General features: G+C 32.4%; 4 protein-coding genes and 1 long non-coding RNA gene across 5 annotated transcripts; 1 reads left to right on the plus strand and 4 right to left on the minus strand.

Moving 5' to 3' along the window:
• Window positions 1-2,569: 2,569 nt before the first annotated feature.
• LOC109790727 (mitogen-activated protein kinase kinase kinase 20) lies at window positions 2,570-4,389 on the minus strand. Its single transcript, XM_020349936.3, has one exon. It carries the CDS (start codon window positions 3,664-3,666, stop codon window positions 2,713-2,715), a length of 954 nt encoding a protein of 317 aa, XP_020205525.1. The 5' UTR covers window positions 3,667-4,389; the 3' UTR covers window positions 2,570-2,712.
• A 936-nt stretch (window positions 4,390-5,325) lies between these two features.
• LOC109790728 (uncharacterized) lies at window positions 5,326-6,110 on the minus strand. Its single transcript, XM_029269716.2, has one exon. It carries the CDS (start codon window positions 6,065-6,067, stop codon window positions 5,429-5,431), a length of 639 nt encoding a protein of 212 aa, XP_029125549.1. The 5' UTR covers window positions 6,068-6,110; the 3' UTR covers window positions 5,326-5,428.
• Window positions 6,111-9,495: 3,385 nt separating this feature from the next.
• Window positions 9,496-17,505, minus strand: CSK (chloroplast sensor kinase). The gene is made up of 9 exons (XM_020349945.3): window positions 16,984-17,505; window positions 15,530-15,700; window positions 15,122-15,442; window positions 14,701-14,766; window positions 14,545-14,613; window positions 12,904-12,996; window positions 11,147-11,370; window positions 10,615-10,888; window positions 9,496-10,052 (listed from the first exon to the last, which is right to left on the minus strand). Exons 1-9 carry the CDS (start codon window positions 17,350-17,352, stop codon window positions 9,798-9,800), a joined length of 1,842 nt encoding a protein of 613 aa, XP_020205534.1. The 5' UTR covers window positions 17,353-17,505; the 3' UTR covers window positions 9,496-9,797.
• On the plus strand, window positions 17,355-21,275 carry LOC145954615 (uncharacterized). Its single transcript, XR_014431847.1, has 2 exons — window positions 17,355-17,487; window positions 21,041-21,275. It is a non-coding gene; the product is annotated as an uncharacterized LOC145954615 (long non-coding RNA).
• Window positions 19,353-21,715, minus strand: LOC109790739 (GDSL esterase/lipase At3g26430). The gene is made up of 5 exons (XM_020349952.3): window positions 21,340-21,715; window positions 21,064-21,273; window positions 20,236-20,405; window positions 19,874-20,144; window positions 19,353-19,793 (listed from the first exon to the last, which is right to left on the minus strand). Exons 1-5 carry the CDS (start codon window positions 21,623-21,625, stop codon window positions 19,516-19,518), a joined length of 1,215 nt encoding a protein of 404 aa, XP_020205541.1. The 5' UTR covers window positions 21,626-21,715; the 3' UTR covers window positions 19,353-19,515.
• Window positions 21,716-22,781: the final 1,066 nt, after the last annotated feature.

Raw genomic sequence — 22,781 nt, forward strand, 5'->3', positions numbered from 1 at the left:
GATGAAAATAATATGAATGGAAAAAGAGATCATTAAAAGTGATTAATCAAATTCTACAATGAAAGTTAGTTCCTAACAAAGGTAATAAATATTTGTTTTAATAACATAACTTTTGAATGTGATATGAATATATATATATATATATATATATATATATATATATATATATATATATATATTTAAAAAGTAAATATTATTTTTTTATTTGTGTATTATATAATAAATATTTTTAATAAGATTTTATTTTATTTTCTAAACAGACACACATAGAGCATAAGATAAAAATAATAGTTATAGTCATGTGTGAATACCTAGCTAACTGCAAAATTAAAACACATATTTGATTATTAAATTGATAGGCTTAGTGTTTAATGAATACATCCGATATGCATACGTACTCTTATCGCAATAGTATATTTATATAATAAGATATAGAAGACGACTATTTGTCAATATATAGACGTGTAAGTTTACAACAAACGATTTATAATGGGGTTTCCTCTTTTAATTTAATTTTATTTTTATCCGATTTATCCGATTTAGACGTGTAAGATATAGATTTAAGTGAATATTTTATCCGATTCAATTAAAATTTAATAGGTTAGGTCGGGTTGAGTTTGTGCAAATTCCTTTTTAATCCAACACAACGCAACCCAATTACAAACAGGTTGGATGGGTTGTGTTAATCAGTCTAACATAATTAAATTTATTTATTTTTATGAAAATTTAAATATTTAAATATATATATATATATATATATATATATATATATAAATTATTTGATATATTATTACAAATACAATGTTATCAACCTATAAAATAAAGTAATGATATAAATTAAATTTTAAAATAAATTTATTAATTTGTTACATTATTGTCAACTTAAAAAATCAACATTTTTTAATACAAAATAAGATTTAAAATAAATATATTATATTATTATAATGTTATTAATTTAAAGCACAAAATTTGTTATTAAGTAAGAGTGAAAGTGAGTATTATCCTGAACAAATAATCATTCAAATATTATTATTATTATTATTATTATTATTATTATTATTATTATTATTATAACAATATAAGATCAAGTCGGATTGGATAACAAGTTAAAAACTCTAAATCCCGATCTATATAATATCAAATTTTGATAGGTCGGGTTGAATTGGGCCTAATCCAAACACTGAAAAAATTCGATATGAATTTATTGGATCACTTTAAGTTCACAAATTACCCATAACTACTTACACCTCTAATAAATATTATGAAAAATAAATTTTTAAGCGAGGGCATCCATATAATCTATTATTATCGTTGGACTTAAGAATTACATAATTATTAAACTACAACGACCTAAACCTCAATTTCTAAATTTAGGTTACAAAACAAGTTGAAATGAGTGTCAATCACAAAACAAAACAAGCACTAAGTACGAATTCAACAAATTAATAATTATATTGTACTAAGAATTCATGAATATAAAATGAAAATATAAACTTCAAACAAATACTTTCAAGTTTCATGATAACAAGCCAAAAAGTAGGGTGATAAAAAGAGTCCATCCATCAAAAACAAGATAAGTTGACTCGCTTGCTAAAAATAAGTTAAAAATATATTACTTAAGAATGTACTAGCCTGCCAAAACTTAAAAAAAATAAGTTAAAAATTCTTTAAATAAGTTCACATACTAAATAAACTTATTTAGTTAAACTAATGTATAAACTATTCAATTTTTCTTTCATATTTTATCAAACACATTCTCATAGTCTTAATACATCTTATTTTTATTAGTTATCCTTATATATTCTTTTTTTAATTTTATTTCTTGTAATTTTGTGTCCTTTACATGATCAAATATTTTGACTATTCTAAATTAATGATGACAAGTTTGAAAATATGTAAAACTAAAACATTATTAACACATATTGTACTATCTACATTGCTAAGCCGAGCTTGAGCTCGACATCACAGCGAAGATTGATATCGAATATGCACCACATGACATCGGCTAAGACAAAGGTTCATTATCTGAACAAGTCATAACCGATCTCAGGCCCAAAATCCAGATAAACCCTAATTCAAATTAAGGTACGTGCATTACTTATACGAGATTCATACACCCACAAACATTAACTTTAATATCGGAGTCTCTTTTACAGGTATCACCAATCTTACCCAGCAGATCGTCTCCTACGACTGATCTCCGATAAGAACACATATAAATATAGTAACTATATCGATTAAAAGGTGTTTTAGTTCCTTTTTTCCATAAATTATTTTTTATTGATGTGTTATTCCTATCACTTATTTACTAAAGTTAGATTACTAGAATTCATATATATTGTTATCTAATTATCATAAATGATAGCAGATTCATTTGCTTTTGATATAGTCTTACTTCTATATCTATGTATACAATATAGTAAAAAGATATATATATATATATATATATATTAATTGTTTACACACATTAAATTTTTTTTTAAAACCAGTAAGTATATATCGATCTCACTCGTACCATACTGGTTAACTAAACTAAACAGTAAACACGGGAAAGAAAATAGAAACCCTAGAAAGTAAAACAAAAATTTGATATTTACGAAATAAATCTCTGTACAGTTGGCCAAAGGTGGCGGCAATAAGTTCTGTTCCAACTTAATTCACAACAAAACTAAATAACGTGACGAAGAATAATCCGTTATCAAAACTGCAACTTCATCTAACATTAATCCATCCGTCGGATTCTGACCAATCCGGGGAAGAAGGAAGAGAAAGCGTTGGGGTGGAAGCCCAGTGAGGAAAATCGAAGTGGGTACTCGGTGACGGTAACGGGTCCTTCACTTTGTCTAATGAAACAGTGTGATCATATTGATGGGCAATGAAAGGGTGGTTGAGAAGCATCTCAGCGCTCCACCGCTTCTTCGGATCCTTAACGAAACACTTCCCAAGAAAATCCTTCCCCTCTTGCGACAACTCTTCTGGAATCTTCGGCAACTCGTCTCCCACCCCAATTCGAATCAACAACGACCATATATTCGACCCGCTGCCAACCTCCCATGCAGGTTTTCCGGTAACCATCTCCACGACGGCGCAGCCGAGGGCCCACACATCCGCCGGCGGCTCGTACTCGTTGTCGTTCACCGACTCCGGCGACATGAACAGCGGCGTCCCCCTGCACTCGCTCTTCGCATATTTCTCCCCTCTCGCCTTCGCGAGCCCGAAGTCCGCGATCTTAACAACGTTGCCCTCGTCGAAAACGAGAATGTTCTGGAGCTTCACGTCGCAGTGGACGAAGCCGCGCGCGTGCACGTGCTTCAGAGCTTCTGCTATGGTCCTCGTGTATCGCCGCACGTGTGGCTCCGGGAACCTGCCGCCGTGGTTGTCGAGGTGGTCGGCGAGGGAACCTCCGGCGGCGTGCTCGAGGAAAAGGTTGTGGAACTCTTGGCCGTTTTCGACGGTGTGGTCGTCGCCGAAACAGGTGATTATGTATGGGGAAGATCCTAGGTTGTGGAGGACATGTTTCTCGTTGTTGAGCATGTGGGAAGTGTGAGTGTTGGAGGATTTGACGACAAAAGGAGAAGGAAAGTGAGTGGAATCGTTTGTGGGAATGGCGATGTTGATGGTGGCAAAGCTTCCACGGCCAATAGAGGCTCCGCGAACCCAATTCATTTTGTGTGGTGTGATATGATATGAGTGCAAACTTAATGAGTAATGTGAAGTGTGATGATTTCTCTCTTTTGAAGAAGAATTTAAGATAAGAAAAGAAGCGTGTAAGTTGATATTGATAATGATATATATGAATATATGATATGATAATCATCGATAATTCAATTCAATTCAAGTGCTGTAAGCGTGGGCGGGATTAAAATTGGCGGTAATAACGTCATAAATGAATGGATATTTGAAGCACGTGATGGTTAAGGATATTTCCCGTACGTACACCTGAACGAGTTTTTTTTGCTAGGTGTTAGGGTTTGGAGTAGATGTTGAAGTTGAGTTTCGCAATTTTCAACACTGTAAACACAAAATGTATGTGGATGTCGACATATTTAATCAATTGGCCGCACTTTCAAAATCAATTCTGTTTAAAGTTCGTTGGTTATCGAATTCAAATATTTAGTTAAGATATTATCCTCTTTTGTTTTTTTAATATTCTTATCAAGTTATTATATAATTCAAACATCTTGTTGATTCGTTGAAGTCATTTTGTTCTTCAAGGGAGCAGCATTTCAAACAGTCACTCCTTATACTCGTATTTAACAACTTTCATAACTTTTTATTTTGACCAGGATATATATATATCTCTCAATATATATACATACTAGATAGATATAATATACAAGATAAATATTTTTTTAATAGTTGATTCCTATATATTAAATCAGTATCTTGTAAAATACATAAGTTAAATATTTATTATATATAATTAAATTTTATAATATAAATAAATATTATATTTTAATATATAAATTATATCTTAGATTTATAATAAATAATTTATATCGCTTTTATTTTTTAATAATTTATTTTAAAATATTAAAATTTAATTTATAGATAAATAAAAATTAAATCATATAAATAGTTAAGAAAATTTCTAAAAATACTCTAAAAAAATGTTCCTAAAAATGTTTTCGTTCAAAAAAAAAAGAAACTCGTATTTAATATATAGGATTTGATATGTACTTACGTGAAATTCTTTTAGCAACTTCTCATTAATGAAAATGATTTTAGTTAATTTTCTTCTATGATAAATATTTTGAAGATATTTTTAACTTTTTATATAATTTAATTTTTATTTATTATATTTATTTATAAATTAAATTTTAATATCTTTAGTAAATTATCAAAAATTAAAATTAATATTGTATCTTAATATAAATTATTTATGATAAATCTTAAATATAATTCATATGACTAATATATATATATATATATATATATATATATATTAAATAAAATTTATATTCAAATATAATATTTATCTTTATATATATAATTAATAAAGTCTAGATATTTCATATCTTTATTAAAAATAAAATAAAATAATGAGATTAAATAATAAAAATATGTTAGTTCAATTGGTGTTATATTTATTTTTGAGTCTTAAAATCTTGAATTTGATAAAAAAAAAATATAAAAATCAAGATAATTACTAAAATAGATATTTTCTTTATATATTAGTATAAATTTATTATAAACTTTAATTATATATAATAAAAATTCTTTCTTTGAAATGATTGCACAGAGGCTTGGAGCCTTTCTTTTGAAGAAGTAGTGCATGCAGAACAGCAGAAGGGCAGATTATAGTTTCCATCTTAAAGTGCTTGCTAAACGCAAACAAAACAAAAAAGAAAGGAAAAATCTTTATATATGACCAACACAACTGCACTAACTTTGTGTAGACGAAAACATATGATGGTGGCCACTGTTATTAGTTTTTCTTGGATGGTGGATAATGGCCATAATAAGGTGGTGGAGGTTTGTAAATGGGTGGCTTCTCATGATGAGGAGGCTGGTACACTGGTGGTGGTTTTTCATGAGGAGGTTGATACACTGGTGGTGGCTTCTCATAAGGAGGTTGGTATTCTGGTGGTGGTTTCTCATGAGGTGGTTGGTACTCTGGCGGTGGTTTTTCATGAGGTGGTTGGTACTCTGGTGGTGGCTTCTCATGAGGAGGTTGGTATTCTGGTGGTGGCTTCTCATGAGGAGGTTGGTATTCTGGTGGTGGCTTCTCATGAGAAGGTTGGTATTCTGGTGGTGGCTCCTCATGTGGTGGTTTCTCATATGGTGGCTTCTCATGTGGTGGTTTCTCATGAGGAGGTGGGTATTCAGGTGGTGGATGTTCATGAGGTGGTTGGTACTCAGGTGGTGGTTTTTCATGAGGAGGTTGGTATTCTGGGTGGTGATGGCTTCTCATGTGGAGGGTGGTGCACTGGTGGAGGATAGAATGGTGTGGTGGAGGTTCATAGGTGGGTGGTTTCTCAACTGGGGAAGGCTCATAAATTGGTGGCTTGAAATTAGCCAACACTGGAGTGGTGAGGAGCAACACTAATGAGTTTACACAACTCATACCTCTGGGTGTGGTGAAGAAAAGTGGTAGCAATGAGAAACTATTTATAATGAGAGGAGGCATGGAAAATTTTATATCAGGCTCATCAATCTTTAGTTATTTTATTATATACATTATGTTAAGTATTATTTTACGTAAAAAATATCGTTTCTTTCAGCACCATGAAGTACGAGGTCCACCGCCACAACAGGTTCAAATTATAGGGGCCTAAAATTTTGTCACTTGTATTAGCAAAAGGATAGGTAGTAATTAAAGGCTTTTTTACAGCTATTGCTAATGTGCCCTTTTATGCGAAAGGGTTTCAATGCCTCCTTATGTAAGGACCAACCATAGATTGACATGTGGATTCTATATGCTGATTCATTGTAAACTGGTCAAGGGGTAATTTGGGATTTTGATATATGTGAAAACGATCTTGAACCCCGTTCCTGAAATCCGTTTCTCAAACGACAAAGCAAGTTTGTAGATCTGAAAATTCCGTCTTCTCCGACGAAGCAAGTTGGTCTGTGAGCCTTAAACCCTAATCATCTCCAACGAAGCAAGTGACGCAAGTTCCCAGCAACTTTCTCCGGAGACAGCGTCCCGTCACGCACAAGTTCCCATTCGTGGCGTTGCTAGCATTCCCTGTGTAACTAGGACCCGAGTAATCCATGGAGCCACATTGGAGAGACTATCGGAAGTAGGACCTGCATTCCCAACGGAGCAAGAAACCAAAATCCCTTTCTCCATTGCAGAAAAAGATCCGATAGCTACGTGGTCTCTGAAATAATTAGCCACTTCACCACCGAGCAACAACGAAAAACATTAAGTTGTCCGTTATCGCCCTATCAATCGTGGCCAGAATGTTGGAGCTGAAACACCCTCTCTTCCAGCAAACCTCTTGTAAACAGCGACTCTCACGCGCGTGGCCATCCCACATGTTGTCATGGACGCGTAGCTGAACAAACTCGCGCCAGAAACCACCGACCCCGAGGCAGTGCTAGCGGTGTGGGTACCGTGGTTGTCGTCGTCACGCGATGACTTAGAGTACTCCTCTGTTTACAGTAACACCCTTGGTGAAAATTACCCAATTATCCCTTGACCATATGTCAAAATGTCAAGTTACCCCTTAACCAGTTCACAATGAATCAATTTATAAAATTCACATGTCAATATATGATTGATCCTTACATAAGAGACACTGAAACCCCCGCGTATAAAAGGGCACCGTAGCAATAGCCCTTTTTTACTTGCACGTAAGTGACAAGTATATGAGGTCATAAATCATGGTACTATTCTTCTGGAGCGCTGTCGTTACAGAAAAAAAAAAATCCAAAACTAGGTAATATAAAAATGTGGAATGATATTTGTATTTAGTGTGCCACAAGCGCATGCTGCGTTGGCCAAATTTGGATTTGTAATGATTATCACATTGATGTATCTAGATGAAATGTTATTAAAAAGATTTTACTGAAAGAGATTATATCCTCTTTGAATTTTTATCTTCAGAAGGAATTTGTTTTTGATAATGGATTGAAAGCTTATTTAATTTTAATATGCATCAAAATTTAAGATCAATTAATTCTTTATTTCATATTTTACTTCGTTTTAGCACGTAGCCATATTTAGATGCATGTACGTTTTGTCGGAGAAAGTGATATGTTAACTAATCTTTGAAAATAATTGGAATAGGTAGTCTTGCTTGTTAGTGAAAGGTCGATAAACTGTTCATTTTTTTTCAAATACTTGTTAGCCATCACTTCAATCTAAACGCAGATTAACAATGAATACGATATTATGTGAATGGGGTCATCTCTAGAGACAGCAATAGTAGGATATAATCTTATTTTATTTTTTTATTAAAATGAAAATTAGATTTAAAAGAAGAAACATATATATATATATATATATAATTATTATAATTTAATTTAAATATACTTAGAGGATTTTGTATCCTCATCTAACCACATATATCCGAGTATAGATCCTTGATACACAAGTGCCTACCGGCTCTTAGTGGATTACATACTTAACACGCAAATTTAGTAGCCGATACTTAGTTAAGGTAAATGTATCTTATGTTGGTCTCCACGAGTTTAACAACATTTTCTCATATATCTTTCAACAGATTATAAATGAAATGCATAGATCTGTTTTATTAAAATAAAAAATAAAAAATCTAACCACTATGCAAAATAAGTTTATTGACTATTACAATAATCATACTAAAAATTATTTCAATGGGAATTTTGAATATAAAAAATATTAAAGAATCAAAATTGCAAAATAAAATAATTTAATATATTAAATTTTCATTTTTTGTTGAGACAATTAAGTTCAACTTTTATTGTACACAATTCTTTATTTTCTATTACATATTTTTCACTAGATACAATCTTGCTCTAGTCAAAGAATCATTATGAGTGTCAAAAAAATTTCCTCCAAGCATATACATAATTAACACACCCAAACAAGAAGAGACATCAATTCATTAGTATTATTGGTCCCTCTTTTTTAAGTTATTTCAGTTTCATTTCTTAAATGTGTGTGATCAAATCCATTAAGGTAACCTAGTAGCAAGGAATTTTAGTAGTCTGTATGAGGTTCTTTATTCAAACTTCATTGTTGTTATTATACACAAAATGTCCGATCAAACTTATATATTAAACAAATAAGTTTAAACTTAATAGTTAGATTCAATCATTTACATTAATATATCAAACCTCAACATTGTAGACTTAACTCGCGTAATTTATATCAGGAAAAAAAAAAAACCAATTATCATAAACTTTATCTTTTTGCAAAATAGACATCTTGAATTTTAGTTTGGTTTCAATAGATTCTTAATTTTTACTCTTTTTCTTTTGTTTTTTTGCAAATAAATACATTAAACTTTAATTTCCACCCAAGTGATTCTTAAGTTTATTATTTTGGATTTAAATTAGTAATAAAGAAATCTTAACCATTATCCACTTTTGTTTTAAATTTCAATCATTTATTAATTTTAATTTATGAATCGCTTTCTTAAGCAGTAGAACACGATAAAACTAAGAATTGATAAATTAAATAGTTTTTATATTGCGTTTTATTATTTTTCTTTTAATTGTTGTACAAAAATAAAAACATGAATTGAAGTTTTAAGATAAATAGTTTAACTAAAATGATGGAAAGGTCTATACGTCAAAAGGACAAAATTTAAGGGCTAATTAAAATGAAATCAAAGTTTAAAGTGTTTTTGTAAAAAGTAAATTTTAAATATCGATTAAAATGAATTAAAATTCATGACATCTATTTATTAAAAAAAATTAAGCTTTAAGGATCAAGAAGTACATTTCTGTGTAGTGCTCTGGACTCGAGACAAATCAACAATACATTAGGATAATTACGAGACATTTCCGAAACAGAAAGTATTTTCTTTTCTTTATATTGGATTAAGGGGATTCAAATCGTACAGAAAAAGAAGCTTCAGATACGTGGTTTCTTATAAACCCAAATAGTCTTCCTGTGGTCTAATATGCATACACCGTCTGTTATGTTAAAAGAACTTGTTTATATAATATGACACACAAGTAAGTCAAAATTAAAGTCTGTACCCAGGAAATTTTACGAGCTATATACAGAAGCGGATACTTATACTAGTAATATTTACCACCCCTTAATTTCACAATCTTAAACTGGCCAAGTGCAACAATGTAGAATTGTATAGAAAGAATGTATTTATCTTCAATGGGAACTTCAAATTCATGCTATGCTATACCTCTTGGGCGTGGCTGCTCAAATCAGATTGTACAATTGACGAAGGAAGCCAGAGTTCCACACGAGTTCCCCCAGCCCCAAGTGGAGCATCTTTAATCCGAGGTGAAACAATGCGAACGACACAGCCATAGCTCTCTAGTATCTCACGGGCAACAGTCAGCCCAGCAACAAAGTTCCAAGTCATATTGTCTTCGATCATATCATCAGACAACAGTTCTTGTCCATAAGGTGTGAGTGAGTGCATCTGAGTCTGCACACAAGTTCATAACCAACAATTAATTTTCATAGTCAAAAAATTCAATTCCCCCTGCAACAAAGCACTCAATCGAAGAATTGTTAAACAGAAGCAACAAGGACTGGGCTTCAAGGGAATGGGTTGCATAGTTTGAAACATGCCATAGTTTCAAATCTGTGACCCAATGACAATGAGATGTGTGTACCACAAAGCAAGTGTTCCAATATCTACAATATTATGGTAGACTTGCATGGGATGCTACTGTGAATCATGCAAATTATACGTGGGAAAAGGCTGCAATATTTTCTGACATTAGTATCCTTGAAGCTCTAATTTCAAGCTCCTTAAGCATATGGTCAAGAATTCGATTTTCAAATCTGTGTATGTAAGGAGAAGTTAATCCTTAAAATGAATCTCAATATCTTAGGAGTTAAATCCTTAACTTTTGACAGAGGAATGCCCTAGTTCACCCTAAAAAAACTAAGCACTCATTCCCTCACAGGCATAAAACAATTTCCAGCTTGTTCAAAAGAAAAGTGAGTAAGCATAGCAATGAGTGGGAGTGGATTGAAATTACCATATAGTGCATATCAGGTCCATCATCATCAATAAGTACAAGGGTACCACCAGCGGGTGCAGTAGTAGATACAATTTCAACCTTTCCTCCAACATGTGTGCGTAGTAAAGCACCTTCAATAAGATTGCTGAAAGCCTGGCGCAACGCAGGTTCCTCTACAGCAGCTAGCAAAGGTGATGAGAGTTCACTTAGTTCTACTACACGTTTTTGACTCTGTGCAAGAGGCCTCACAGAATCAACCAGGTCTGCCAATACTTCAGAAACATTGCATGGTCTTCCTAACATTAATAAAAAGCATAAGCAAAATAAATGCAGAAAAAATTTCAATAGTTGAAAGAAAAATAAATATCTAAAAGCCAAAAGCACGTCTAATGAAAGAAATTAAATATATAAGATATTATTGATGCAACAAAAAGTGCCAAGTTAGGAGTTTATCTAGGTTTTGAGTGGGATATCACAATCAAGAGAAAATGCAGGTGAATCATGACACTATGAAGAGAAGCATAAGCATTAATCAACCAATGAGACCTACCTGATTCCATGTTGCAATGGAGCAAGAGCCAAAGGTGGTAACGGCATCTCTATATCCTGGACAGCAGCACTTAGAGAAAGAGACTCGCTAGATTTTTTCATTTTGTTTGCAGAGCCATCCCCTGGAGAGTTATCCAATAATTGAGATCTTGCTGATTCAGCAAGTATGTGAGTAGAACCATTCATTTTCTTGATAGCTTCTTCATTGTAGCGGACTATATTAGTCTACATATTGCATAAAAATGAACATCAGAGGCACTGATTTCTTTAAGTGTTTGCTTGCCTATTTTGCTTATCTGGTCAGCACAAACTTTGTTCAAGCAAATATAATTTTTTAAAATATATATTTAAAAAAGAAGCCTCTTCAAGAGCGGTGAGAAAATGCCAAAATTAAAAAATTACAATGCTGGTGGTAGACACTAAAAGGCATATACAACAGTATGTGTGTCAATATTTTTGCATCAGATATTCTGGACAAGTAACACTCTTGGAAATATCCCTTCGTTTGTCATTGTATTGGAATACAATTTTGTTTATTCAGAAAAAAATTATAAAAGATATTGGTTCAACTATAAATTGCAGAATTTTATATTCAGCCAAGCAAGAGACTTCTGACTAACATACACAGAAATCTAGCTTTATATGATTAAGACTCGAGAGAATTCAATTAGCTTTATATCATTTCCATATCTGCCTCTTTGGGAGGGACCTATATCTGGTTTGCCTGCAATTCAAACCAGAAATTTCCCCTTCACCATATAGGCATATACAATAACAAGTGCCATTACTAGTGATTCACCATGTTGCAACAATTTTTTTGATAATCAATCAACCAATAAATTATGTTTACATTTGTTGTGGAAAATCCAATAAAGCAAAAGATTAAGATATAACAAAGTACACCATTGATTGTGTGGATTTTAATGTCTTATTGCATATTCTGCATTGGTTTTACCCAATTTCCCATATTTTTTTCACAGGATTGAAGGTATTGGTGACCTGTCCAAAAATGTGGGAAAATAGACCCTCTAGGCTTGATTTTCAGCGGCTGAAACTTTAGCATGGCTAGGAGTGGGCAAAAGAACCATCATGAACCAAACTGTATGTTACAATGAAAATGGAAACCTATTGGATAAAAATCAAACCAACTGTTTCTTTAAAATGGATTTTACAAACTTGAACCTATACACAATAAGGTTTGATGCACCCTAACTGGGCCTCTCTTGAGCCTAAAATAAAATTACATATTGAATCAAATGTCTTAACAAATCACACAATATGAATTCCCTTCGTTGTTCTTCTGTGAAATCAATCACACATAACTATAGAAAAACTGGAAATCCTACAATTGGGTGCGAGTGAGGCTTAAGCCATGGGGAATTTTATAACTGAACTCTTTATGTGCTTTGGGAATTTAGTTCCTGACCCTCGTTCTCTTTTAACTCCCTTGCAATCATCTCTTTTTGATAGTTTTAGCAAAAGGTTTCAGAGAATCCAGTTTTCGTGAATTAATCCCTTGAATATGACACTTAGAAATATCTTTATTATTTTTGTGACAGGGCACACTCACCCATTACCCATAAGTGTATTTTTGCATGCAACAACTATATAGAGGAAGAGACAATAAGTGATAAAAATTCAAGATTTTCCAACATACAATGAACATCAAGTCATTAATTGATTATTTGTATATGAAAAGTATTTGCATCTATGCATGATTAATTGATTATAACTTATAAGTACAAGAAGAAGAAGTACCTTCGTCAAATAAACGGCATCCTGGAGTTGTTGGAAAACATCCCTCAGTCGATCACCTTGCACCAAGAGGTCTTCAACAATGTCATATGAAATCTGTGATGTTACCAATTACAAGACATTCTTGATATCCAACAACCATGAGACATAATCTATAATCTATAACTATATTACTATAATAATTAAATAATAAATATAAATAATCTATACCTATATATACATTTCCTTCTCCAAACCTCTCTCACTTCTAATCACCTGCTCTATTGTTTCTATCTTTTTATTATTTTTAATTTTTATAAAATATAGAAGCTCAGAGTACCTCTTTTACACTAGTAACTATAATAAAGGCGATAAACATTTTTTGCGTACACGTTTTATTTCCAATTTTATCCTTAAAACTACTCTTTCTCGTTACTGACCTTTTATATGACTACCTCACCCCACTTTTCTCTCTTTTATGCTTTTTTAACTTCAGGAACCTGTGTTTCAGACAGTTGTATCACATTTGAGCCCTCAGTTTTAACTTTTAACTTGATATTCAAGTTTTGTTTAGTATCAAATAAAGAATATTTAATTGATGTGATAAGTGTTTATATTTCAATTACTGTTTAATATCTTTTTATTATAAATATAAGAACATTTATAATTACTATATAATAAATCTAATAGCAGAATATTTATAATTAATACATAATAAATCTAATAGAAAAATATTTATTATAAATTTTAATATAAAATAATTCTAATAGAAATATCAAATAATTTTCAAATTTTCTAAAAATTTGCAGATTTGATCTATACATTAGGAATTTCAAATTCAACAGTTGGATCGTTGAAATTTGATATAAAACATGAGTTATTGAACGGAGTAAGTCTAGGTAGACTTACTCCTGAAGTAAACGGATCCCTCCTCTTATCATAATTTTTAATTTTATTCTATTCTAACAAATTTTAAAAGAACTCATGCATCTCATGCTCCTATACTTATATTTTTTAGTTATTAATCATGAATGTGTTTTAAAGTGTCTGTTAATTGTATATTCTATCTTCTTTTTTTTATCGATCATGAATCTTGATACGATTTGAATCCCAGTTCGGAAAATAGGCTTTCGGAAAATAGCCCAAATCTCCAATTCACTGAAGTTAGCAGATTCACTGCACATAAAGTGCATTATCAAACAAAGGCTTTTCAGAATATTAAATCCACATAAAAAGTAATTTAATGCATGCACTTATAGTGTCACAGACTAGACATGATCATGTATCATTTCAACTCATGGGCTGACCTAGTATAATTAAACGGTTCTTTGTAAAACTAACATGAATATATAGTTAGTTTTAAGAAAGAAAAAAAAAGTGATTTACAATTGACTGATAATGACAGTTTTTATCATTACAATAAAATAACTATCATAGTACACATTCACAGCCCCTGCCACACAAAAAAATTCATGTCCCCCAACCAGACCAGGGTTTTATCCATGGGGTTGGATCATATGTCTCATATGGCCTGACCCATACCGTTGGCCCAAAATTGAGTCAGCTTGGACCTGGTCCAACCCAGCTATTGGGCTCCCCAAGTACAGAAATGCAAGTGTATGCAAATTTACATTTAATTAAGTACAATTTAGACAATTTTCAAACCTGGGTTCTCTTTGTCTGCGTAGACAGGATTTTACTCAAGGTTTGAATACTTGAAAGTGGACCACGGATCTGTATAAATTTAAAAAAAAAACGAAAAATTAGAACATGATGAAAATGATAGATTAAAGGAATGCAATAACAATCAATAACTCGTACTTGCTCAACCAAATTGCCCATCCTGACATTATTTTGCCATGTTGATTGCTGAAGTAACATTGCTTTCTGTAAAAGAAGCATAATCATGAGCTAGAAATTTCGGCCCATACAAAGTGTCAAAGCTATTTTTATAACCTAATCACGAAACCATACAGCAAAGTTAGAGAGAAATAAATTAAAAGACTTGCATTGCGTGCTAAAAAACCAGCTAGTCTTGCTCAAAATTTCAAATGATAAATAAAATAGTTTTGAACTTGAACGCACCAACTTTCAAAGCACACATTTAAGTAGCAAATGTTATGCAATGCAAATTTGAAGGCAACTCCCACAAAATTTGAGCAGATTCAAACTTTCTAGCATTTCATATTTGATTAGTTGGAGTTAATGTCATGGTTTTTCAAAAAAGATGCAGTATATTAACCTGATCCATGACATATGCCATGGCTAGAGACTGTGAAATGTTGACAGCATTTGATCTTTGCTCAGAAGTGAAGTTATGCATATCAACTGCTTCATCCTTGATGGGAAGAGTCTGAATTTCCCTCGACTTCTTGTCTAAATCCATAAAGGGAGGCAAAGAATAAGGTTCCTCAACAGACATGTGGTTATCTGGCCCATCACTTTGAGGTTTCTGACACTGTTCCGGCTCCACCAATGGAAGCTCGGCAACCAAGAAACCAACAACAAATGGGTGCTTCACCATCGGAAGAACCACAGCCTTACATTCAGGGACAACATTAACCTACAATTAACATTTACCCAACAAGAATAATCAAGCACAGTGCAACAAAAGAAGAAGCACACTGTGAGCACAAGAAAATCAACACACTTGCATATTGGAAAGCGTTGCCTCAGCAGCACGCAAGCCTGCAGGAATATTAAAATGGCCCACAAGAATGACAATGCCCTCTGCCTCTGATTCTGCATCTCCAGGGTACAGGGCAACCCGCCTCAGTTCCAATCGGTCCATCACATAACTACCGGCTGGTCTAACATACACCTGAACAACACAAACAACATAGCTACTTAACAAACATCACTCGGTTCAAATTTAAGCAAACTAGCATTTTAATCCTTACTTAGAAATGTCAATTCAATCCCTTAAATGAGTAAAACATCAATTTAGTTTCTAAATTTGTCAATAATAGCTAACATGGTCATGAATATTACAAAAAAATAGTAAATTCAGTCCTTTCCTTAGTAACTGTCCTTCAATCAATTTGATCCCTAAAATTGGATCTTTAGTCAAGCTGGTTCCTAACATTACCAAATTAATCAATTTAAGGTGTGTTTGTATACACGTTCAATCTCAGTTGGGCGTCAATCCATCAAATTTCTTCAGTCACATTTTATTTCTAGGAATGTGAGGAATGAAGGTTTAAATGATAAAACAAACACACACATAGTCCTCAACATCTGTTATTCAATTTGGTTACTTTGGTGACATAAATTTGGTACCAGACGATAATGGACCCAATTGACTAATGTGCACTTCCACGAAGAAGCAAATTGACTTAAACTTGACAAAGTCAAAGAAAAATTTGAACCAAATTGATGGAAAGCCAACAAGGTTTTCAAAAACACTCAGCAACCTCAATTTTGGCCACAACACCAAGGTTAATGGTATCTCAGCAACCACAATTGCAGTTGCATCAGCCGCATTTGTCCTCAAGAAGTACTTCTCGGAGAAAAAAAATAAGAAGGAAAAATAAAAATAAGTTTCTCCATAAGCTAAAATTGGCTTATGCATGAATTAATTTGTAGAAGCTCTCTCCTGCTAGCTTCTCCAAAATCTTATTTTTAACTTATGCATATTTGGATATCACCCAAAATCATGACCCAAAAACGGTCACCTGATCAGACCATCGGCTTTGATACTATTTGTTGTGTACTAGGAATTACCACATAAATACACATGGACCATGGTTCTACCCCTTTTCCAAGGAAAGCTCAAGCCAGTCACCTGATCAGACCATTGACTCTGATACCATTTGGACCAATGAAGATAGTCATGTGTATATAAATCCATATTCATCCTCTTATTTGAATGATGTGGGACTTTGCTTGCGCCCCAACAGTATTAAGTATTATTAGTTTTGTTGCCAATATAAAGGAGTTGAGAGTATTATTTTCAATACATTGCATTTTCAGTCTTTATCTATTTTCTCTACTCTGAACCATGAATTCTAACATACAGTAATTTAAGGAAGCGGATTAAAGGTTGTTAGAGTTATAATTGAACCTAACCACGCAGCTAATTTAAAAAACGAAAGGAGCACCAACCGAGAGGAGGGCTTGGGGAACGATCCTGCGCAAGAGGTGGAGCTGGTGGAGGCAGAGGCGGTGGAAGTCGGTGCTGGGAAGCACGAGTCCGCTCTGGCGGTCCTTCTCGAGGCGCTGGGTGAACTCGACGGAGGAGTTGGAAGCTTGGCGGATGGAGGAGGCGAGTGCGGCGGCGGAAGAGACGGTGAGGCGGAGGCCGTCATCGGAGTCGGAGGTAGGGGTGGCGTTGAGGGTTTGGAGGAAGCAGGAGGGGGCGGTGGTGTGGGGGAGGGTCACGGAATTTGAGGAAAATCGGATGGGTTTGGGATTGGAGAGGCAGAGAGTGAGTTTGTGCGGAGGAGTGTGAGTGAGAACTGCACAGACAAGCATTTGGTTAGCGTTAGCGTTATCTACACACGAGTTTCGAACCAACCACAAACGCTACTACTGTCTACAGTTATTGTGCCGTGCCGTGGCAGTACAGATCGTTGCAACAAGTGCGGAGACACAGAGACGGAGATAAGAGTAAGACAAATCCCATTCATTTTATCATTCCTCTATTATTTTTATTTTTATTTTCTTTTTTCTGATACAAAATTTTTAAGGAGATGTACATCAATTAGTCCATTAGACTAATGATTCCTCAGAGTAAATTTCCCCGAGAAAATAGGGTGTGAATATCGAATTCCCTGTATAAAACATGGTAGAGTGGATAGGTTTTTAAAAGATTTTTTTTTAATTATTTGAGCCTTTAAAGTTTAATTTTATTATTTAAATTAATTTTTTTATTATATTCAATTATTAATTTAGTTAGTTTCTTGAATAATCAATAATTAAATGACAAGTTAACATTTTCTTTTCTTTTAATTAATTCTTTTTTTTTTAATCACTTAATATGGATCATAATATAAAGTTTTGATATTTTTTAAACATTAATGAAAATTTTATCATGTTTAAATATTATGGTCCTAAGTGCTCTAATTAAAATAGAAGTTTATTGTTGAATTTCATAAAAATATTTACGGTTAGATTTTTTTTGTATTTGTCATCTTTAATTTTTTCGTATGTGTTTGACTACTATAGGTTTAGGATTATTAATCCTAAAATTATTAAATTTGAGGTTTAACAAAATGAGTGGTTGTTGTGAAAGATCTCAAATAAGATACATCAATTGAATATGAATGTTTTTGTTATATTTAATAAATTGCGTACAAGTGGAGAAGTCAATGATAATGAGAGTGCGAACCCCAAGCGTGTGATTCAGTAGTAGGGGTTGATCCACACTTAAACAAGGCCAGGGATTCGCACAAAAAAAATGATAATGAGAGTGCGCGAGAAAAAAACAAGTCATTAAAATGTCACTTCGGTTATTTTTAAATTAAATTAAAAATTAAATCTTATTGTGTCATGTCTCTAAATCTATTTAATTTATAATTATAGTATGTCAACTAGGTGAAAGAATATGTGTCAACATAACAATTATATGTTGATTGATTATAAGACTATCGGATTAGTAATTAAGTATAACTAAAATATTAACTTACATAATGAAATTAAAATTTAGGAATTCAAATGTCACAAAAAAAATCTTTTAAGGACCAATTAATCATCTCTACCTGAAACTAAATTAAGTGTTTATTCAAAAATAAGTGAAAGTGTAAAATAGTTTTTCATAATCATCTAATTGCAAGCTTATTTATATTAATTTTTTGACCTTTATAATAAATATGTAAAGATTTATATCAACAATATTATTTAATTAATTAACCATATAAAACTATTTTACCTTTAATTTTTCATGAAATTGCATATAAATACTTTTTTTTTACTCTTATACTGACTTTTCTTATTTGTTTAAAATATTTTTAGACATTCATATTATGTTCCTATAAGGGAGGTTAATGCTAACCTTTAAAAAGCAAAAAGATATGTGTGTAAGCTGACAAAACTTTAATAAATATCAATTTAATTTACTTTTTTTTAAATGAAGTATGAGATAATTTTTTATGTAACTACTTATTATTTTGTACAAGTTTCATTTTAAAGCTAAACAGACACATACATGTTTTTATGTAACTACTTACTATTTTGTATAAGTTTCATTTTATAGTTAAACACACACACTACATATTTAATTGAAACTTAAAATAATTTTATTTTAAAATAATTATCATTTCTTATATTTCAAGCTAAGCATAATACACTCAATATTAAATAAATTTTAAAAATCATAGTTATATATAAAATAAAATAAAATAACTAGACAATACCCACCTGTTTAACATACAATTGTCATAGTTAACTGTTTATCAATAGAGTCTAACTCATTATTAAATAGTGTATGTGAATATTATAAACTCTTTAATATCAAATTTGATTCCCATAAATAATAAAAATAATAATAATAATAAACTCTCATAAAAATATATATCAATGATAACAATAAGATTTGTCAACATAATTCGGTAAACACTTTATAAAACCTGTTAAGCTCAGGGATCAAAATTCACTCTTACAAGAACGTGAATTTATATCTCCTAATGGATTGATTGATCACTGGGGATGGATGAATGAATGACCATAACAAGCCATTTTTAAAGGGGAAGGTGGATATGAGAAGGAGCCATTGACTATTTGTTGGAAGATCCAATTATTCGCAGCTTCGGTGTAATGGATTCCGTCCCAAATAATCCTCACACTTGGATCTTTGCACGATTTGGCTATCACAATCTCTTTCCCATTCACCCTTTTGGTTGCTCCACATCTCGCTTTGTTATCGAAGTTGTATATTCCACCGTGTCCACAGCATGCTATCACACCATGCTCAAAACCTTTCCATTGCAAACATCGTATATTATTTAATTACATTTTCATAGGCAACAACAGCAAAAGAAAAATTCAAAACCCTTACCGTATTTTTGGGCATCGCTGATGAGGGTGTACTTCACTGTATACACGTCAACATAGGTGATTGCAGCCTCTGGCAATTCCTCCCTTAGTTGCTCAACAGCTTCTTTCAGTTTGTAATTAAAATATTGGGCCACCTCGTTGAATGGTTTGGCACACCCAAACTCATCCATTTGGGCTGGTTCCATGGGATAGCGGTCCAGCATGTATGGCAGGCATCCCAATGGGCCTGTGTTGTGTATCCAAAACGACCTTCCACCTTTCCCATACACACCCTACTTCACATGATGACAACACCATGGTTCAATAAATTTCATGCACCACATCAAATTATCAAAGCTTAGGATTAGATGAATAATGAGTTACCTTTATGACATCGGAGAACTGGCCCAATACATCAGGTATATATGCTTTGACTTGTTCTGTGGTTAAGTTGAGTTTGTAGCCAGCAGTGAGATCATTTTGGCCAATATCAAAGGTATATAGAGCCTGAGAAAAATACTCCTTCTTGGGCAATAATTCCTTAAACACCCCTCCTGTACCACATTAAAATAATATATCATGTAGCCACCTATTTTAATCGATAAACCAACTAATATTCTCTTTCTAGTTGAATAAAGCTAAGGAGAGGCTACTCCATTACAAGGAGTAGAAATCAAATTTAAGCCTTTCAAAGGAGACATTATTGTTATTAGGAAAATTATAGTAACACAGCGCTAAACAGTCTTTTAGACAATTTTTTTCTCATTAGATGACATTTACCTGAATCTCATTAAATATGTATGTTTTATTTTTAAATTAGTGAGACTCAGCATTAATTTTAACAAACAAAAAAAATGCTAAAAAAACAAAGTATTAAAAATCACTTGATAATAAGTAATGCAACAAAGCTCTCCTTTTAATACAGTCATATATTCGGGATTTGAGCTCAAAATTCGTGATTACATTAAAACAACTTCAATCAATCAATTAGTAAAGAGTTGTTTAACTTAAACAGTGGTACACGGTTTGGCATCCATAACTCGAATAAGATTTATACTAAATCATACATGTGGTGCAAACTGAAAGAAACTAGAACAATCTCCAACCAATTAACCTTTTGAGTTTTGACTAATAAAAACTAGCATTAATCTAAGTTGATAAGATTTATAACTTGCAATTAAATATGCAGGATATGATGAGTAGTGAGTGTACCTTGCTTGCGAAGGAGATTGGATCTGGTTTTGAAATCAGAGAACTGCTGAAACTGAACATCTAGGGAAATGGGACTGTATCCGCTCTGAGACCTAGTTGTGTTCTGAGGTCTTACGGTGGAGCCGGCGGTTGCGAAATTGGCACCGTGAGTGAAGTTAGAGCCCACGGAGTCCAAGTAAGCACTGAGAAAAGGCAAGTCGAAGGTATTGGCTGTTGAAACAGAGGAATTTTGATAAGAGTTGAAGGCAGAATTGGAGAGAGAGAGAATGGATTTACCTAAAAAATCGATAATGAGACGACCATCGGAGAAGCGTCCGTGAGGAGAGTGGAAAAAAGTGATTCCGTTGGGGGGAGGTGCTTGCCCGAACGCTGCTGAGATACCGCCTGTATCAGAGTTGGAATCTCCCAAGTTGAAAATGGCTGGGAAACTGCACTCTTTAGTTCCACTTCCATTTCGCATTAATGACGTTGAAATTACAACCCATATCACTATTTCTATCCATTTCTCTGCCATTGCGCCTTCCATAACTTTCATTTCATGCTCACATTTCTCGTTTCTCATCAGTCATCAGTCATCTGTCATTTGCGTCATATGCACGCTTCATTACATTTTTTTAAACAATAATCAAACACGAGGTTATTAAAAAAAGTAGTCAACTCCAATTTTGTAAACTTTTTATAATTAACTTCTACACAATCAAATGAAACAAGTCAACAAATACTTTCTTCCTTAAAATACATTTATAAGTCATTATAATTTTAATTATTTTACATTTCTTTTTTCCTCTATAATTTAAAGTTAAATATTTACTTTTTCTGCTTTAGATATTTAATTCTTATACTTATAATTTTTTAATTCTTTTAATATGTATTTTTTTTTAAATGTTCTCTGTTCTGTGTTAATACGATAGAGATCTTTATTTTTGGATGAATGAAAAAAAAATTATTTTACAATAGACATCATAGATAAGAGTACAAAAGAGACACAAAATATTAAAAAATTTAATTTAAAATAATTTTAACAAAATAAATTTAATATCAAATATATAAAATTAAATTAATATATTTATCACATCAATATAAAAAGAACATTACATAAAAAAACAACAAGAAATACTAAAAAGATTAAAAACCTACAAATATAAAGACTAAATAGGTAAAAAGAATTGAAAAAAAATAAGTATAAACAAATAAAAATCTATTTTAAAGTATATGAATTAAAAATATGATAATATTTTAACCTTTCTTTTTATTTTCATCTTTACCAAATAATCTAAAAAATCGACTCACTTTCCTTCCTTCCAGGCTTCCACTTTCTTTCATAAATCAAACATACCATTTGTATTAAGAAAAAAATAGAGAGGGCAACAAATTTTCAGAAAACCTCTTTGTAGAATTCAACATTTTAGAGGGTTCCATACGTCTTTTCTTTAAATATAAAAGGAGAAAATACCAACTTTAGAGACCGTTAGAATTTAAAAATCATCATGCGGGCCGAACCACATTAAGCATCGATTTTTGACCACCTCAACTTTTCACGCAGGTATGAAAATGCATATTTAAATTTAAAACTAACCAATTAAACAATGTTGCGAAACCAGTTTACAAAATATGTAAACGCAACCCTAGACGTCACTATAACTGGATATGACTGATGTATTTCAAACTTATTCCTAAGGTTGGTGATATCAGATTCCGGACATAAGAACATCGAAGCA

The sequence above is a fragment of the Cajanus cajan genome, chromosome 2, assembly GCF_000230855.2.
Source record: "Cajanus cajan strain Asha chromosome 2, NIPB_CcT2T_4, whole genome shotgun sequence".
In the NCBI taxonomy this organism is placed as follows: domain Eukaryota; kingdom Viridiplantae; phylum Streptophyta; class Magnoliopsida; order Fabales; family Fabaceae; genus Cajanus; species Cajanus cajan.